The sequence below is a fragment of the Salmo salar genome, chromosome 14 (assembly GCF_965601325.2).
Source record: "Salmo salar chromosome 14, fSalSal1, whole genome shotgun sequence".
NCBI classification, from domain to species: Eukaryota; Metazoa; Chordata; class Actinopteri; order Salmoniformes; family Salmonidae; genus Salmo; species Salmo salar.
In genome coordinates this window covers 109,472,358-109,490,653 of record NC_138304.1, presented here as the reverse complement: position 1 = coordinate 109,490,653, position 18,296 = coordinate 109,472,358, and the positions used below count along the sequence as shown (strand labels likewise).

The 18,296-nt window shown below is 41.1% G+C and overlaps 1 protein-coding gene across 1 annotated transcript in view; it reads right to left on the bottom strand.

Annotated features, from left to right (window-relative positions):
- Window positions 1–18,296, bottom strand: part of LOC106570772 (regulating synaptic membrane exocytosis protein 2) — a 96,542-nt gene that overhangs the window by 27,844 nt on the left and 50,402 nt on the right. Inside the window, exons 4-7 of the mRNA XM_082961428.1 lie at window positions 13,894–13,993; window positions 13,275–13,398; window positions 9,771–9,817; window positions 7,587–7,696 (exon numbers count right to left, since the gene is read on the bottom strand). Of these exons, the coding sequence (XP_082817554.1) occupies window positions 7,587–7,696; window positions 9,771–9,817; window positions 13,275–13,398; window positions 13,894–13,993 (381 nt within the window). The remainder of the gene's footprint in view (window positions 1–7,586; window positions 7,697–9,770; window positions 9,818–13,274; window positions 13,399–13,893; window positions 13,994–18,296) is intronic.

The window sequence follows — 18,296 nt, the reverse complement described above, 5'->3', positions numbered from 1 at the left end:
TTAAAGCATAGCATATAGCAGTCTAGCAATACAGCACAGCAGTAGCCAATGTGTCTTTTAGTAAGAGTTTATTAGAAGCTGCCAGGCACTATAGTTGATGTTTTCTTTGCAAACAAAAAGGAAGTGATGAAAAACTATTCAAAATGCTTGATTCAGATTTCAAACTAATAAGAAAACGCTCTGAAACAATTTAAAACTCAAACTAATAAGAAAACGCTCTGAAACGATTTAAAACTCAAAAGAAAATGCTTTGCTCCTTTTTTGCAAAACAAATTATGGTCAAGTGAAACAATTGTCTAAAATTGGAAACGCTAGTTGCACAACCGAGAGGCTCCATTACAAAACGATAATTTAATGCTGCAAACTTACCACAAGTTTGTGGCAAATATGCTGCAAACTAAATAGTGTGCTACAAAATGTTGTTGAAGTTTGCAAATGTTTGCCACTAGTGGTGAATCTGCGGCAAACCTTTGGCAACAATAATATTTATTGCCATTAGTGGCAAACAGTTCGCTAGAGGTTTTTCTCTGGCAGACAATTCTCTCAAGATTCTATTTGAATCTGTGGCTAACCTGTGGAAGCAACATTTATTGCCACTAGTGGCAAACAGTTTACCACAAGATGTTTCTGGTGAACACATGAGTTCCAAGACCAGTAACCGTTGATGACCAATGACTAACCGTTGATGACCAATCAAGGGAATTAGAAAAATCTGTTGGAAAATGGAAGCTAGCTACAGTACTTACCAAAGTTGTCCGGTGTGTGTCTAATTATTACAGTTTTTTACAATCCCTTTGGCACTAATTTCAGAACCTTGGGGTCATTTTTCAAAACTCTAGACACAAAACTCAAAACGGCCATCACAGGCTGTCCAATGTTCAAAACATTGCATTGTAGATTCATATCTTTAAAGAAACCTTGCACTTGCAGAATCATTGGTTCAAATAACTCATTTATCATGAAATACCATAGGAACATTCATTTAGATCAGCCACACACAAGATACCGATAGTTTCACTGTGTAGTTGTTTGTACAATCATTAAATATTGTAGTACAAAATATGTGATACATGTTTCATTATGCTACTACACGTAAATACATCACTGTAAAAGGACTAGTAGAGAAAATACTAAAGACAGAGTTTAATCATTGAACAAAATATGAAATGTATTGATGAAATACAATAAAATCACAACATAGGTTTCTTTAAATCAAAGCAAAAATAATTAGCTACAAAAAAGAAAGAAACTAGAGTAAAACATCAACTGCAGTGTTCCTCACCTGGCTCACTGTAAAAAACAAAGGATTGATTACTGTACTTCTATATTCCCATCAACCCTGTCTTGTGGATTTGGCCACAAGTTCTCATCCACATCACAATGGATGTTTTCATCAGCCAAACATCTTGGGAAGAATCTTCGGGTGAATCCAGGCCTGATGTCTGCCGTGATGTCATTCCATGCGTCATCCATGGCCTGGAGAAGGGCGGCTTGTCCGTGAGGGCGCCTATCATATACCTTCCACCTCCACATGGAGAAAAAATCCTCAATCGGGTTTTAGGAAAGGAGAGTATGGGGGTAAGTACAGGGTGGTAAATTGTGGATGGGCCTGAAACCATGCTTGCACCATTTGAGCGTGGTGGAACCTGACATTATCCCACACAATGACATAGGTCACGCCATCAGCTCTACAGACCTGATTTAGCTCATCAAGGAAGGTTACATTCGAACAGCGAATCATGTGGCTGCCTGCAACTCAATATATAGAGTAGAGAGCTTTAGTTGTTGTTCGACCAAACATTAGAACAGGCAAGATGCGTAATCTAAGCAACTTTGACCGTGGTATGATTGTTGGTGCCACACCTGGTGATTCCAGCATCTCAGAAACAGCTGCCTTCCTGGGATTTTTATGCACTACAATCTCTAGAGTTTACAGAGAATGGTGTGATAAACAAAAGACATTCAGTGAGCGACACTTCTGTGGGCAAAAACACCTTGTTAATGAGAGAGGTCAGAGGAGAATGTCCAGACTCATTCAAGCTAACAGAAAGGCCACAAATGCTCAAATAACAGCTGTTTAAAACAGTGGTGTGCAGAAGGGCATCTCTTAACGTCCAACACCGTGAATAATTCAGGCTGTTGTGGAGGCAAAAGGGGGTCCTACCCAGTACTAGATAGGTGTACCTAGTAAAGTGGCCGGTGAGTGTACAGTAATGTCAAATCTGAAAACATGGTCTGGAAAAGTGGTACATGGGACCATAGAAACAGTGTCTGATAAAGAATGATGATGAAATATTACATCCATAGATAATGTAATCCAATTGGTTCATGTTCCACGGTAATTGGTGTCAATGGATCTCGTTATCCTGAAACTTTCATGATCTAAACATGGAATATTGTTTGTCAGTTTCCATTTAACTATGCATTAAGAGTAATGCAACGGTTACCTATCATTTTGATCAGTTGTATCAATCGATAGTTAGATCATTGTAATGAAATGAACAGACAGTCATCTCAGATGTAATGTGTGAATTGCATTTTGAAATGGTAATACTTTGATGTTAAATTGTGTCATTTTGAACAGGTGATTTTAGTTCAATGAACAAATGATCTTAGCTTTATGTGTATTGTATCCAAGCAATTGGAAAAAGTGTTAGAGTTTTGAAAAATTTGCATTTTGATCATTAGTTGTGAGTTTTGTGTCTAGAGTTTTGAAAAATGACATCAAGGTTCCGAAATTAGTGCCAAAGGGATTGTAAAAAACTGTAATGAAACTTCCTAATAAATTTGAACATTTTATTAGCTAAATGCCTATTTAGAAATGTCATGTTTAATAGGATAGAGTGAAACTCACTTTGTTGATACCAGTTTCAATCTGTCAATGCCACTGAGTGACTGGCTAGCATTTAGCTAGCTAACATTAGCTATTATATTTTTGCACAATTCATGTGATAGGTAGCTAGCTAACCACTGATTTGCCTGAACACATATTTTTAGCTGAATATATTGGTGTTTTTTAATACCAATATGCATGTCAATATGCTTGTGTCACGGCTCTCTAGCATCTTAGCTATCCCAATAGCTAAGGTAGGTAACTAGCTAGCTAAGAACAAAATTAGTCGATTTGACATCAAAGCAAAACTTCACTTTTGCAGATGGATACCCTTCGCCTACCTGTGGTGTTGGAAGAGGCTGTATTGGGAGGAAGATTCATCAACACCCTGGAAATATGTTTGTGGTGCACTCCCTCGTAACGCTTTTTTTGAGTGATAAAGCAAGTAAATGCATGTATTATTGTAATAAATGTAGCCCATACATTCATTCTTTGTAACAAATAAATCTGTCATTACTTCAAACTAGTAGCTAGCTCATCTTGATCATGAGTTGTTCCTTCTGTCTTTCTAGAAGCAATCAGTTACAAGGCAAAAGTCAGATTCAGGCCTTCCATCAAATTGAGGACAGAGAAATATGTGTTCAGCAGACAGGTAAAGTCTTGCATGCACAGCTTTGAGATGTAAGTTACACTCTAAAATGCTGGGTTGTTTGGATGACCCAATTGCTTGGTTGCAGGCATTGGGTCAATAGTTGGGTTGTTTTCTGTAAATACAGCAAGGTTAGATTGTTTTCTGTAATACAGCCAGTTTGGGTTGTTGGTGCTGGGTTATTAAGGTTGGGCTATGGATATTTCACCCAGCCAATGGGTTAATTCTCCCGCTACCAGCGCGTGAAGTCCATTACAATACTTACAAGTAGTCGTGTGACCAATACTTAGTCTAGTTCTCGTGTGACTGACAAGTGAAAAACGGCTAACATTATTTCGACAGACTAATAGTCTTTTGGCTGACTGAAAACGGTAAGTAACAAACGTTACGAATTCTGAATTTGATGGTCATTCAGGTTAAATAGGCTGTGCTATTATAGGTTGTCCTCAAGCTAGTGTGGAAGGACCACCAGAGGGAAGGCTGAGCTCACGGATAGTAGCCCAACAAGGCATGTGAGACAAGGTAACCAGAGGCAATTAAGCACAGCTGACGGTACTAATGAGATATTCTCTTTCCCCTACAAGAGAGAGGATGGAACCAGCAAGAAAGGGGGGAAGATAAACTATCTCTGGAGAATGGCTACGGGGAGAGAGGTGCTATCCAAGAAGATCCATTAAGACGGTGACGAATATGTGATTGTTGTTATAATTTGAAGATAACCGTAAGGTGATCCTGTGTCATCTAAAGAAGATGTATGTTGTTCCTTTGGAGATTCTCATTGACTGTGTTGGAGTGTTTGTATTGTCAGAAATCTCTCAATAGAGAACTGTGTTGAATCAAGAAAACCTACTCTGGACTCGTTTATTCCACCTTTCCACTTTAGAGTGACACCAAATGACTTGGTCCGCTCACACTAGCTAACGTTAGCTTGATTGTCCTGTAGTCTCTTAATAACATACATCGATGGGAACCAAACCAGTCCTGTAGTCTCTTAATAACATACATCGATGGGAACCAAACCAGTCCTGTAGTCTCTTAATAACATACATCGATGGGAACCAAACCAGTCCTGTAGTCTCTTAATAACATACATAGATGGGAACCAAACCAGTCCTGTAGTCTCTTAATAACATACATCGATGGGAACCAAACCAGTCCTGTATTCTCTCAATAACATACGTAGATGCCATACAACATTCCTTCTGTGGCCTCCAACTGCTCTTAAACGCTAGCAAATCCAAATGCATGCTTTTCAACCGTTCGCTGCCTGCACCTGCCCACCCGACTAGCATCACTACTCTGGACGGTTCTGACCTAGAATACGTGGACAACTTCAAATACCTCGGTGTCTGGGTAGACTGTAAACTCTCCTTCCAGACTCATATCAAACATCTCCAATCCAAAATCATATCGAGAATCGGCTTTCTATTTCGCAACAAAGCCTCCTTCACTCACACCGCCAAACTTACCCTAGTAAAACTGACTATCCTACCAATCCTCGACTTCGGCGATGTCATCTACAAAATAGCAAAAATTGCTGAAGCTGGAGACTTATATTTCCCTCACTAACTTTAAACATCAGCTATCTGGGCTGCTAACCGATCGCTGCAGCTGTACATAGCCCATCTGTAAATAGCCCACCCAATCTACCTACCTCATCCCCATATTGTTTTTATTTACTTTTCTGCTCTTTTGCACACCAGTGTCACTACTTACACACCATCATCTGCTCATCATCATCTGCTCATCTTTCACTCCAGTGTTAATCTGCTACATTGTAATTACTTTGCTACTATGGCCTATTTGTTGCCATACCTCCTCATGCCATTTGCACACACTGTATATAGACTTTCTTTTTTTTCTATTGTGTTATTGACTATACGCTTGTTTATTCCATGTGTAACTCTGTGTTGTTTCTGTCGCACTGCTTTGCTTTATCTTGGCCAGGTTGCAGTTGTAAAAGATAACTTGTTCTCAACTAGCCTACCTGGTTAAATAAAGGTAAAATAAAAATAAAGATGGGAACAAAACCAGTCCAGTATTCTCTCAATAACATGCATAGATGGGAACCAAACTAGTCCTTTATTCTCTCAATAACATGCATAGATGGGAACCAAACCAGTCTAGTATTCTCTCAATAACATACATAGATGGGAACCAAACCAGTCCTTTATTCTCTCAATAACATGCATAGATGGGAACCAAACCAGTCCTGTATTCTCTCAATAACATGCATAGATGGGAAGCAAACCAGTCTAGTATTCTCTCAATAACATGCATAGATGGGAACCAAACCAGTCCTTTATTCTCTCAATAACATACATAGATGGGAACCAAACCATTCCTGTATTCTCTCAATAACATGCATAGATGGGAACCAAACCAGTCCTTTATTCTCTCAATAACATACATAGATGGGAACCAAACCAGTCCTGTATTCTCTCAATAACATGCATAGATGGGAAGCAAACCAGTCCTTTATTCTCTCAATAACATACATAGATGGGAACCAAACCAGTCCTTTATTCTCTCAATAACATACATAGATGGGAACCAAACCAGTCCTGTAGTCTCTCAATAACATGCATAGATGGGAACCAAACCAGTCTAGTATTCTCTCAATAACATACATAGATGGGAACCAAACCAGTCCTTTATTCTCTCAATAACATACATAGATGGGAACCAAACCAGTCCTGTATTCTCTCAATAACATGCATAGATGGGAACCAAACCAGTCCTGTAGTCTCTCAATAACATACATCGATGGGAACCAAACCAGTCTAGTATTCTCTTAATAACATACATAGATGGGAACCAAACCAGTCCTGTATTCTCTCAATAACATGCATAGATGGGAACCAAACCAGTCTAGTATTCTCTCAATAACATGCATAGATGGGAACCAAACCAGTCCAGTATTCTCTCAATAACATGCATAGATGGGAACCAAACCAGTCCTTTATTCTTGTAATAACATACATCGATGGGAACCAAACCAGTCCTTTTGTAACGGCTCTCGTTGGTGGTAGAAGTAGACCAAGGCGCAGCGTGGTAAGTGTTCATGATACGTTTATTCAAGAAACACTAAAACAAAATAACTACAGCAACAAAACGAAAGCGAACAGTTCTGTCAGGCACAGACACTAAACAGAAAACAAGATCCCACAAAACCCAAAAGGAAATTGACAACTTATATATGATCCCCAATCAGAGACAACGATAGACAGCTGCCTCTGATTAGGAACCACACTCGGACAAAACCAAAGAAATAGAAAACATAGACTTTCCCACCCGAGTCACACCCTGACCTAACCAACCATAGAGAATAATAAGGATCTCTAAGGTCAGGGCGTGACACCTTTATTCTTGTAATAACATACATCGATGGGAACCAAACCAGTCCTGTATTCTCTCAATAACATACGTAGATGGGAACCAAACCAGTCCTGTAGTCTCTCAATAACATACATCGATGGGAACCAAACCAGTCCTGTAGTCTCTCAATAACATACATAGATGGGAACCAAACCAGTCCTGTATTCTCTCAATAACATACATCGATGGGAACCAAACCAGTCCTGTAGTCTCTTAATAACATACATAGATGGGAACCAAACCAGTCCTGTAGTCTCTTAATAACATAGATCGATGGGAACCAAACCAGTCCTGTAGTCTCTTAATAACATACATCGATGGGAACCAAACCAGTCCTGTATTCTCTTAATAACATACATCGATGGGAACCAAACCAGTCCTGTAGTCTCTTAATAACATACATCGATGGGAACCAAACCAGTCCTGTAGTCTCTTAATAACATACATCGATGGGAACCAAACCAGTCCAGTATTCTCTCAATAACTTATAGAAACGGGAACCAAATAGATATCTTTGAAACGTAGGACAGTGTCTATTGATTTAGATCAGTCAAATGACAGACAGCACATTGTTGTTCCTCCACCCATAAGGCCCCTGACTTATCATCCTCACTAACTAGCTTACACCTTAACGAGAACAGCATTAACTAATTAAGTGATCCAACCAATCCCCTTAGTGAGTGATAATGATTGGCCACAGAGCAGCAGTACATCGTGGCTACTTACTGAGACGTGTCCAGACAGGCACTGTGGGGAGTAGCGGAGCATCCCGGGACTCATGGGGGACGTGACGGATATGGCTCGACCCATCTTCTGGGATTCAAATAAACTCGAACCTGCAGACACAAGCAAATCTGTGTTATTTTCACTTAAAGGTTAAGGTGTGTAGGGGCTTGTTTTCTTTGAATCATTGTGTATTTTTACATAAAGGTTAAGGTGCGTAGGGGCTTTTTCATTTCTTTAGAATTCATCTTTGTTTCATAGTATAGTTTATTTAATTTTTATTTAACACAGTCACTTGATTTCTTAATTTACCAAACAGTTGGGCTGCCAGACTTATTTGCCATTCCTTTTGCCTCATCCCTCTCAACCATACCATTTTTCAATTCCTCATCAATCCAAGGGGATTTAACAGTTTTTACAATCATTTTCTTAATGGGTGCTTATTATTAACTGGAATAAGCAATTTCATAATTGTGTCAAGTGCAGCGTCTGGTTGCTCCTCATTACACACCACAGACCAACAAATATTATTTACATCATCAACATATGAATCACTACAAAACATATTGTATGACCTCTTATACACTATATTAGGCCCAGCCTTTGGAACTTTGGTTTTCCTAGATATGGCTATTATATTGTGATCACTACATCCTATGGATTTGGATACTGCTTTAAAGCAAATTTCTGCAGCATTAGTAAAGATGTGATCAATACATGTTGATGATTTCATTCCTGTACTGTTTGTAACTACCCTGGAAGGTTGACTGGCAACCTGAACCAGGTTGCAGGCACTGATGAGAGCCAGTCAATATTTAAATCACCCAGAAAATATACTTCTCTGTTGATATCACATACATTTACAAGCATTTCACACATATTATCCAGATACTGACTGTTAGCACTTGGTGGTCTATAGCAGCTTCCCACAAGAATAGGCTTTAGGGGGCCTTCCGTGTGGTGCAGTGGTCTAAGGCTGTGCCACTAGAGATTCTTGGTTCGAGTCCAGGCTCTGTCGCAGCCGGCTGTGACCGGGAGACCCATGGGGCGGCGAACAATTGGCCCAGTGTCGTCCGGGTTAGGGGAGGGTTTGGCCAGCAGGGATACCCCTGTCCCATCGGGCAATAGTGACTCCTGTGGCGGGCCGGGCGCAGTGCACACTGACACGGTCGCCAGGTGTACGGTGTTTCCTCCGACACATTGGTGCGGCTGGCTTCCGGGTTAAATGGGCATTGTGTCAAGAAGCAGTGTGGCTTGGTTGGGTTGGGTTGTGTTTCGAAGGACGCATGGCTCTCGACCTTCGCCTCTCCCGAGTCCGTAAGGGAGTTGCAGCGATGAGACAAGACTGTAACTACCAATTGGATACCACGAAATTGGGGAGAAAAAATGGGTGAAAATACAAAAAAAAGAATAGGCTTTAGGTGAGGCAGATGAACCTGTAGCCATATTACTTCAACAGTTGTAACAATGTACGCTGAGAGTCGAGAAACAAGTTCAGGGAGTGAATACATTTAATAAATAAATAAACGAACATGAACAAAAGAAGAAACACAAACACCGACATGAAACAGATACAGAAACAATAACGCCTGGGGGAGGAACCAAATGGAGTGACATAAATAGATGGAGTCCAGGTGAGTGACGATGGTGACAGGCGTAATAATCAGCAGTCTGGTGACCTAGAGGCCAGAGAGGGAGTATACGTGACAACATTATTTAACATTAGATTGTCTCTAAGCTTTAAAGGAATGTGGTTCTTTATATAGACTGCAACACCACCCCCGTTGGCATTTCTGTCTTTTCTGTAGATGTTATAACCATATGTTGCTACGACTGTATCGTCAAATTATCTAAGTGAGTTTCAGAGATAGCCAGAATATGCATGTTATTTGTTACAAGCAAGTTATTGACTTCATGGACCTTGTTTCTCAGGCTGCATATGTTAATATGGCCTATTTTGAGCACTTTTCTGGGTTGCTTGATTGTTTTTAATGCTTTCCTGATAAGCTTATGAGAAGTAGACTTGATAGTGCAGGGTGAGCTGCACAAAGTGGTCTTCCTACTAGAGCACATCGTCTCAGTTTTCTTTGAATCACTGTGTAATTTAGTAAAAACTAAGAGCTACACTACATCCAGATGTCGGCATTGTTGATGTCATGATAATGAATGTATGATGTCACCACTCACTTGATTCAAGTTGTCCATGTGTGCTCTCTGAGATACTGGGAAAATCTCTGGGAAATAAACAGAACCCCAACATTATGAAGCAAGAGACATCTTCACAGTTACATTACTGTTACTGCCCTCTCTCTAGTCAAATATGGGTCACCTATTTATGTTTATTCAGAGGGTCCAGAGGGGAATTGTTCTAATGAAGCTGGGATGTTATCTGTTGAGCTGAGGGACTGAAGATGGGAGGTTATCTGTGGAGCTGAGGTACTGAAGCTGGGAGGTTATCTGTAGAGCTGAGGGACTGAAGCTGGGGGGTTATCTGTGGAGCTGAGGGACTGAAGCTGGGTTGTTATCTGTGGAGCTGAGGGACTGAAGCGTGGATGTTATCTGTGGAGCTGAGGGACTGAAGCTGGGATGTTATCTGTGGAGCTGAGGGACTGAAGCGTGGATGTTATCTGTGGAGCTGAGGGACTGAAGCTGGGATGTTATCTGTGGAGCTGAGGGCCTGAAGATGGGAGGTTATCTGTGGAGCTGAGGGACTGAAGCTGGAACGTTATCTGTGGAGCTGAGGGACTGAAGCTTGGATGTTATCTGTGGAGCTGAGGGACTGAAGCTGGGTTGTTATCTGTGGAGCTGAGGGACTGAAGCGTGGATGTTATCTGTGGAGCTGAGGGACTGAAGCTGGGATGTTATCTGTGGAGCTGAGGGACTGAAGCTGGGGTATTATCTGTTGACCTGAGGGACTGAAGATGGGATGTTATCTGTGGAGCTGAGGGGCTGAAGCTGGGTGGTTATCTGTGGAGCTGAGGGACTGAAGCTGGAACGTTATCTGTGGACCTGAGGGACTGAAGCTGGGTTGTTATCTGTGGAGCTGAGGGACGGAAGCTGGGGTGTTATCTGTGGAGCTGAGGGACTGAAGCTGGGGTAATATCTGTGGAGCTGAGGGACTGAAGCTGGGATATTATCTGTGGAGCTGAGGGACTGAAGCTGGGTATTTCTGTGGCGCTGAGGGACTGAAGCTGGGGTATTATCTGTGGAGCTGAGGGACTGAAGCTGGGGTATTATCTGTGGAGCTGAGGGACTGAAGCTGGGTGGTGGCATGTGGAGCTGAGGCACTGAAGCTGGGGTATTATCTGTGGAGCTGAGGGACTGAAGCTGGGATGTTATCTGTGGAGCTGAGGGACTGAAGCTGGGGTTTATCTGTGGAGCTGAGGGACTGAAGCTGGGTGGTGGCATGTGGAGATGAGGGACTGAAGCTGGGTGGTGGCATGTGGAGCTGAGGGACTGAAGCTGGGGTATTATCTGTGGAGCTGAGGGACTGAAGCTGGGATATTATCTGTGGAGCTGAGGGACTGAAGCTGGGTTATTATCTGTGGAGCTGAGGGACTGAAGCTAGGACGTGGCATGTGGAGCTGAGGGACTGAAGCTAGGTAATGGCATGTGGAGCTGAAAGACTGAAGCTGGGGTATTATCTGTGGAGCTGAGGGACTGAAGCTGGGTGTTAGCTGTGTTAGCTGTGGAGCTGAGGGACTGAAGCTGGGTGTTAGCTGTGTTAGCTGTGGAGCTGGGGGACCGTGTGATTCAAAACAAGTTACACAAGACCTATTAGTACATAACATATTTTCACAGCTTTCAATGACAGGGACTAATTATCTGCTTTTATCCTTTATGTAAACCTTTATGTTAACTTTCACATCTTGTCAGAGATACCATTAATACAATTCTCCTGAGACGAGGGAATGAAATGAGGAAACATTTCACTGTTAGTCCACACCTGTTGTTTACCAAGCATGTAGTGAATACCATTTGATTTGAAAATGTATTTATACAGCGCCTTCAGAAAGTATTGACACCCCTATACAGCGCCTTCAGAAAGTATTGACACCCCTATACAGCGCCTTCAGAAAGTATTGACACCCCTATACAGCGCCTTCAGAAAGTATTGACACCCCTATACAGCGCCTTCAGAAAGTATTGACACCCCTATACAGCGCCTTCAGAAAGTATTGACACCCCTATACAGCGCCTTCAGAAAGTATTGACACCCCTATACAGCGCCTTCAGAAAGTATTGACACCCCTATACAGCGCCTTCAGAAAGTATTGACACCCCTATACAGCGCCTTCAGAAAGTATTGACACCCCTATACAGCGCCTTCAGAAAGTATTGACACCCCTATACAGCGCCTTCAGAAAGTATTGACACCCCTATACAGCGCCTTCAGAAAGTATTGACACCCCTATACAGCGCCTTCAGAAAGTATTGACACCCCTATACAGCGCCTTCAGAAAGTATTGACACCCCTATACAGCGCCTTCAGAAAGTATTGACACCCCTATACAGCGCCTTCAGAAAGTATTGACACCCCTATACAGCGCCTTCAGAAAGTATTGACACCCCTATACAGCGCCTTCAGAAAGTATTGACACCCCTTGACTTATGCCTCATGTTGTTATGTTACAGCTTGAGTTTAAAATGGATTCAACTGAGATGTTGTGTCACTGTCCTTCACACAATATCCCATAATGTCAAAGTGGAATGATGTATTATTTATTACAGAGTTTATAGGCTGTGATAGGAAAACACTGAGGATGGATCTACAACATTGTAGTTACTCCACAATTGTAAACCAAATGACAGAGTGAAAAGAAGGAAGCCTGTACAGAATAAAAATATTCCGAAAACATTCGCCCTGTTTGAATAAGGCACCAAAAATGTTGCAAATAAATGAACTTTATGTCCTGAATACAAAGCGTGTTTGGGGCAAAGCCAACACATCACTGAATACCACTCCTCATATTTTCAAGCATGGCGGTGGCTGCATCGTGTTATCGGTATGCTTGTTATTGGGACATTTTTTGAATAAAAATACAATTTAATAGAGCTAAGAAAATGCTAAATGCATAACCTGGTTTGCTTTCCAACAGACACTGGGAGATTATTTCAGACACGGGAGTTGCTTACAAACTTGCATAGTTAAATAAAGGTTAAATAAATGTGAAATTTAAATAAATAAAGATGACATTGAATGTTCCTGAGTGGCCTAGTTCGAGTTTTCACTTAAATTGGCTTGAACATCTATGGCAAGACCTGAAAATGGTTGTCTAGCTATGATCAACAACCAACTTGACAGAGCTTGAAGAATTTAAAAAAGAATAATGTGCAAACATTGTACAAACCAGGTGTGTAAAGATCTTACCCAAAAAGACTCACAGCTATAATCGCTGCCAAAGGTGATTCTAAAACAAGTTTTCACATTATAATTATGGGATATTGTGTGTAGATGGGTGAGAAAATAAACATATTTAATCAATTTTAAATTAAGGCTGTAACACAACAAAATGTGGAATAAGTCAAGGGGTATGAATACTTTCGGAAGGCACTGTACCACTCCACAAGTCATTAAGGGCGTACAGGGGTAGTGCAAAACCAAGCTGGGAGTCACACATCCTTAGACTAAGTACATGTATTCACAACTTGAAAGGTAATTTTCCATAGTTGTGTTAGAACTGAACTCACCGTATGGGACGGGACACAACCAGCTCCACTTGGGGGTCTGGCTTCGATTCTAGAATGACATTATAAACTTCCTTGAATGTTGCTCCTTGTAGGGCCCTCCCATTCCATTCAAGAACCTGATCTCCTGAAGAGAGAGAGAGAGGATCCGTTAACACAGCACACTGCAGAAAGAAAGAGAGGAGTGACAAAAATATTCATGCAGTGTACAAATATGATTGAATATGAGAAGTGTTTATGGTGTGTACAAATATGATTGGTCAGACAAGGGTAATGGCAGCTAAAAAGACTCATTGCATCATCAGTATGAGAAAGCGTGTACTCATGACATCATCAGTGGGAGCCAGTCTGTACTCATGAAATCATCAGTATGAGGCATTGTGAGACAGTGTGTTCTCGTGACATCATCATTGTGAGTCAGCATGTACTAACTACATATTTAGAATGAGCCAGTGTCTACTCATGACATCATCAATATGAACCAGTGTACTACTCATGACATCATCAATATTAACTATTGTATTGCTCATGACATCCTCAGTGTGAGCCAGTGTCTACTCATGACATCATCAGTGTGAGACAGTGTGTACTCTTGACATGATCAGTGTGAGCAGGTGTGTACCTGGTCGAAGGTGACCAACAGTATCTGCTAGACTTCCTCTCTTCACTTTAGTGATGAAAGCACAAAGTCGACCAGAATCCATCATCTTTCCTCCAACCACCTGTTAGACACAGACATATTCAGTCATCACTATACATTGTACTCAATATACATCACTATACATCAGTGGTGTAAAGTACTTAAGTAAAAATACTTTAAAGTACTACTTAAGTAGTTTTTTGGGGTATCTGTACTTTACTTTACTCTTTATAACTTTTAATTTTACTTCGCTACAGTCCTAAAGAAAATAATGTACTTTTTACTCCTTACATTTACCTGACACCCAAAAGTACTCGTTACATTTTTAATGCTTAGCAGGACAGGAAAATGGTCCAATTCACACACTTATCAAAACAACACATGGTCATCCCTTCTGTCTCTGATCTGGCGGACTCACTAAACACAAATGCATATTTTGTAAATTATGTGTTGGAGTGTTCCCCTGGCTATCTGTAAATGATGTCTGAGTGTTGGAGTGTGCCCCTGGATATCTGCAAATGATGTCTGAGTGTGGGAGTGTGCCCCTGGATATCTGTAAATGATGTCTGAGTGTGGGAGTGTGCCCCTGGATATCTGTAAATGATGTCTGAGTGTTGGAGTGTGCCCCTGGATATCTGTAAATGATGTCTGAGTGTTGGAGTGTGCCCCTGGATATCTGTAAATTATGTCTGAGTGTTGGAGTGTGCCCCTGGATATCTGTAAATTATGTCTGAGTGTTGGAGTGTGCCCCTGGATATCTGTAAATTATGTCTGAGTGTTGGAGTGTGCCCCTGGATATCTGTAAATTATGTCTGAGTGTTGGAGTGTGCCCCTGGATATCCATACATTAAAAACAAGAAAATGGTGCCGCCTGCTTTGCTTAATAGAAGGAATTGGAAATACATCTCAGTATACATCACTATACATTAATTGTATTTTTATTTTTTATTATTTAACCAGGTAGGCTAGTTGAGAACTAGTCCTTTATTTAACCAGGTAGGCTAGTTGAGAACAAGTTCTCATTTACAACTGAGACCTGGCCAAGATAAAGCAAAGCGACACAGACAACAACACAGAGTTACACATGGAATAAACAAGCGTACAGTCAATAACACATAGAAAAAAGAAAGTCTATATTCAGTGTGTGCAAATGGCATGAGGAGGTATGGCAATAAATAGGCCATAGTAGAGAAGTAATTACAATTTAGCAAATTAACACTGGAGTGATAGATGAGCAGATGGTGATTATAATCAGTATACATCAATATACATTATACTCAGTATATATCTCAGTATACATCAATATACATTATACCCAGTATATATCTCAGTATACATCACTATACATTATACTCAGTATATATCTCAGTATACATCACTATACATTATACTCAGTATATATCTCAGTATACATCAATATACATTATACTCAGTATATATCTCAGTATACATCAATATACATTATACTCAGTATATATCTCAGTATACATCAATATACATTATACTCAGTATATATCTCAGTATACATCACTATACATTATAATCAGTATACATCACTATACATTATACTCAGCATAATATTAATTTTCACAAAGTCTGCTGCCTCACTTTGTATGATGGCAATTTGCATATACTCCAGAATGTTATGAAGAGTGATCAAATGAAATCCCCCTTTGCCATGCAAATGAACTGAATCCCCCAAAAACATTTCCACTGCATTTCAGCCCTGCCACAAAAGGACCAGCTGACATCATGTCAGTGATTCTCTCGTTAACACAGGTGTGAGTGTTGATGAGGACAAGGCTGGAGATCACTCTGTCATGCTGATTGAGTTTAAATAACAGACTGGAAGCTTCAAAAGGAGGGTGGTGCTTGGAATCATTGTTCTTCCTCTGTCAACCATGGTTACCTGCAAGGAAACACGTGCCGTCATCATTGCTTTACACAAAAAGGGCTTCACAGGAAAGGATATTGCTGCCAGTAAGATTGCACCTAAATCAACCATTTATCAGATCATCAAGAACGTCAAGGAGAGCAGTTCAATTGTTGTGAAGAAGGCTTCAGGGCGCCCAAGAAAGTCCAGCAAGCACCAGGACCATCTCCCAGAGTTGATTCAGCTGCGGGATCGGGGCACCACCAGTACAGAGCTTGTTCAGGAATGGCAGCAGGCAGGTGTGAGTGCATTGGCATGCACAGTGAGGCGAAGACTTTTGGAGGATGGCCTGGTGTCAAGAAGGGCAGCAAAGAAGCCACTTCTCTCCAGGAAAAACATCAGGGACAGACTGATATTCTGCAAAAGGTACAGGGATTGGACTGCTGAGGACTGGGGTAAAGTCATTTTCTCTGATGAATCCCCTTTCCGATTGTTTGGGTCATCCGGAAAAAAGCTTGTCCGGAGAAGACAAGGTGAGCGCTACCATCAGTCCTGTGTCATGCCAACAGTAAAGCATCCTGAGACCATTCATGTGTGGGGTTGCTTCTCAGCCAAGGGAGTGGGCTCACTCACAATTTTGCCTAAGAACACAGCCATGAATAAAGAATGGTACCAACACATCCTCAGAGAGCAACTTCTCCCAACCATCCAGGAACAGTTTGGTGACAAACAATGCCTTTTCCAGCATGATGGAGCACCTTGCCATAAGGCAATAGTGATAACTAAGTGGCTCGGGAAACAAAACATCAACATTTTGGGTCCATGGCCAGGAAACTCCCCAGACCTTAATCCCATTGAGAACTTGATGTCAATCCTCAAGAGACGGGTGGACAAACAAAAATCCACAAATTCTGACAAACTCCAAGCATTAATCATGCAAGAATGGGCTGCCATCAGTCAGGATGTGGCCCAGAAGTTAATTGATAGCATGCCAGGGCGGATTGCAGAGGTCTTGAAAAAGAAGGGTCAACACTGCAAATATTGACTCTGCATCAACTTCATGTAATTGTCAAAAAAAGCCTTTGATACTTATGAAATGCTTGTAATTATACTTCAATATTCCATAGTAACATCTGACAAAAATATCTAAAGACACTGAAACAGCAAACTTTGTGGAAATTAATATTTGTGTCATTCTCAAAACTTTTAGCCACGACAGTACTATGCTTCTCTCAGTCATGGCTGAACAAGGACATGGATAATATAAATACATCTAGCAGTTGTTTCTGTGCAGGACAGAATGGCAGAGTCCGGTAAGATCAAGGGAGGTGTGTGTCTCTCTATTAACAACAACCGGTGCACAATCTCTAATAATAAGGAAATCTCAAGGTTCTGCTTGCCTGAGGTAGAATACCTCATGACAAGCTGTAGACCTGATAAAGAAATGTATATGTTTAAAGTAATGACTAAAGAATTCCACCCTGAAACGTAATTAACGATGTGAAATGTATTAGAATTATAAGACTATGTGAAATATATTAGAATTATAAGACTATAATCCAATGATGTATGTGTGAGACAAGTTAAGGGTGGGAAATGTATGGTTGAGAAAACAAAGGACAATTGAACTACACATGACCTGGTTGTAACTCTGAAAATACTGAAAGAGGCCCTGCCAAGGCCCCTTTAATCTAGGGAGGAGAGGAACGGCGAGGAACTGCCAGGCTGGTAGAATAGTGATAAACGAGGAATGTGAACTGTGGAAAAAGATACAGCCCACCTACTGTTTGTGTGTGTGTGTGTGTGTGTGTGTGTGTGTGTGTGTGTGTGTGTGTGTGTGTGTGTGGTGTGTGTGTGTGTGTGTGTGTGTGTTTGGGGGGTTATAAAGACTGTTCACATTTTGTTGACTTCAGAACGTTCTCTGAATAAAGAACTAACCTATTGCAGACTGGGGGCTTTGTCTAATTCTTCATTAACCAGGGTCTTACACACTTCTGGGAATTGGTCAAAGCTATAGTGATAGTTGAGATCAACCATTGGGATAAAGATTCTCGTGACAAGACCATACTATTTACCAAGAGAGTTTTCATCTATATTTTTTGTAGCTGTCTATTCACCACCATATCTTCGATGGCATTGAGGAGTTTACCACATCAGTCACCAACTTCATTAACAAGGCCATCGACATCGTCATCCCCACAGTGACTCTATGTACATATCCAAACCAGAAGCCATTGATTACAGGCAACATCTGCACTGAGCTAAAGGCTAGAGCTGCTGCATTTAAGGAGCAAGACACTAATCCGGACGATTATAAGAAATCCTGCTACGCCCTCCGATGATACATCAAACAGGCAACGCGTCAAGATTGAATCCAAGATTGAATCCTACTACACAAGCTCTGATGCTCATCAGATGTGTCAGGGCAACCCATCCGAGAGCTTCCCAGTGACGCAAGCCTACCAGGCGAGCTAAATGTCTTATATGCTCACTTCGAGGCAAGCAACACTGA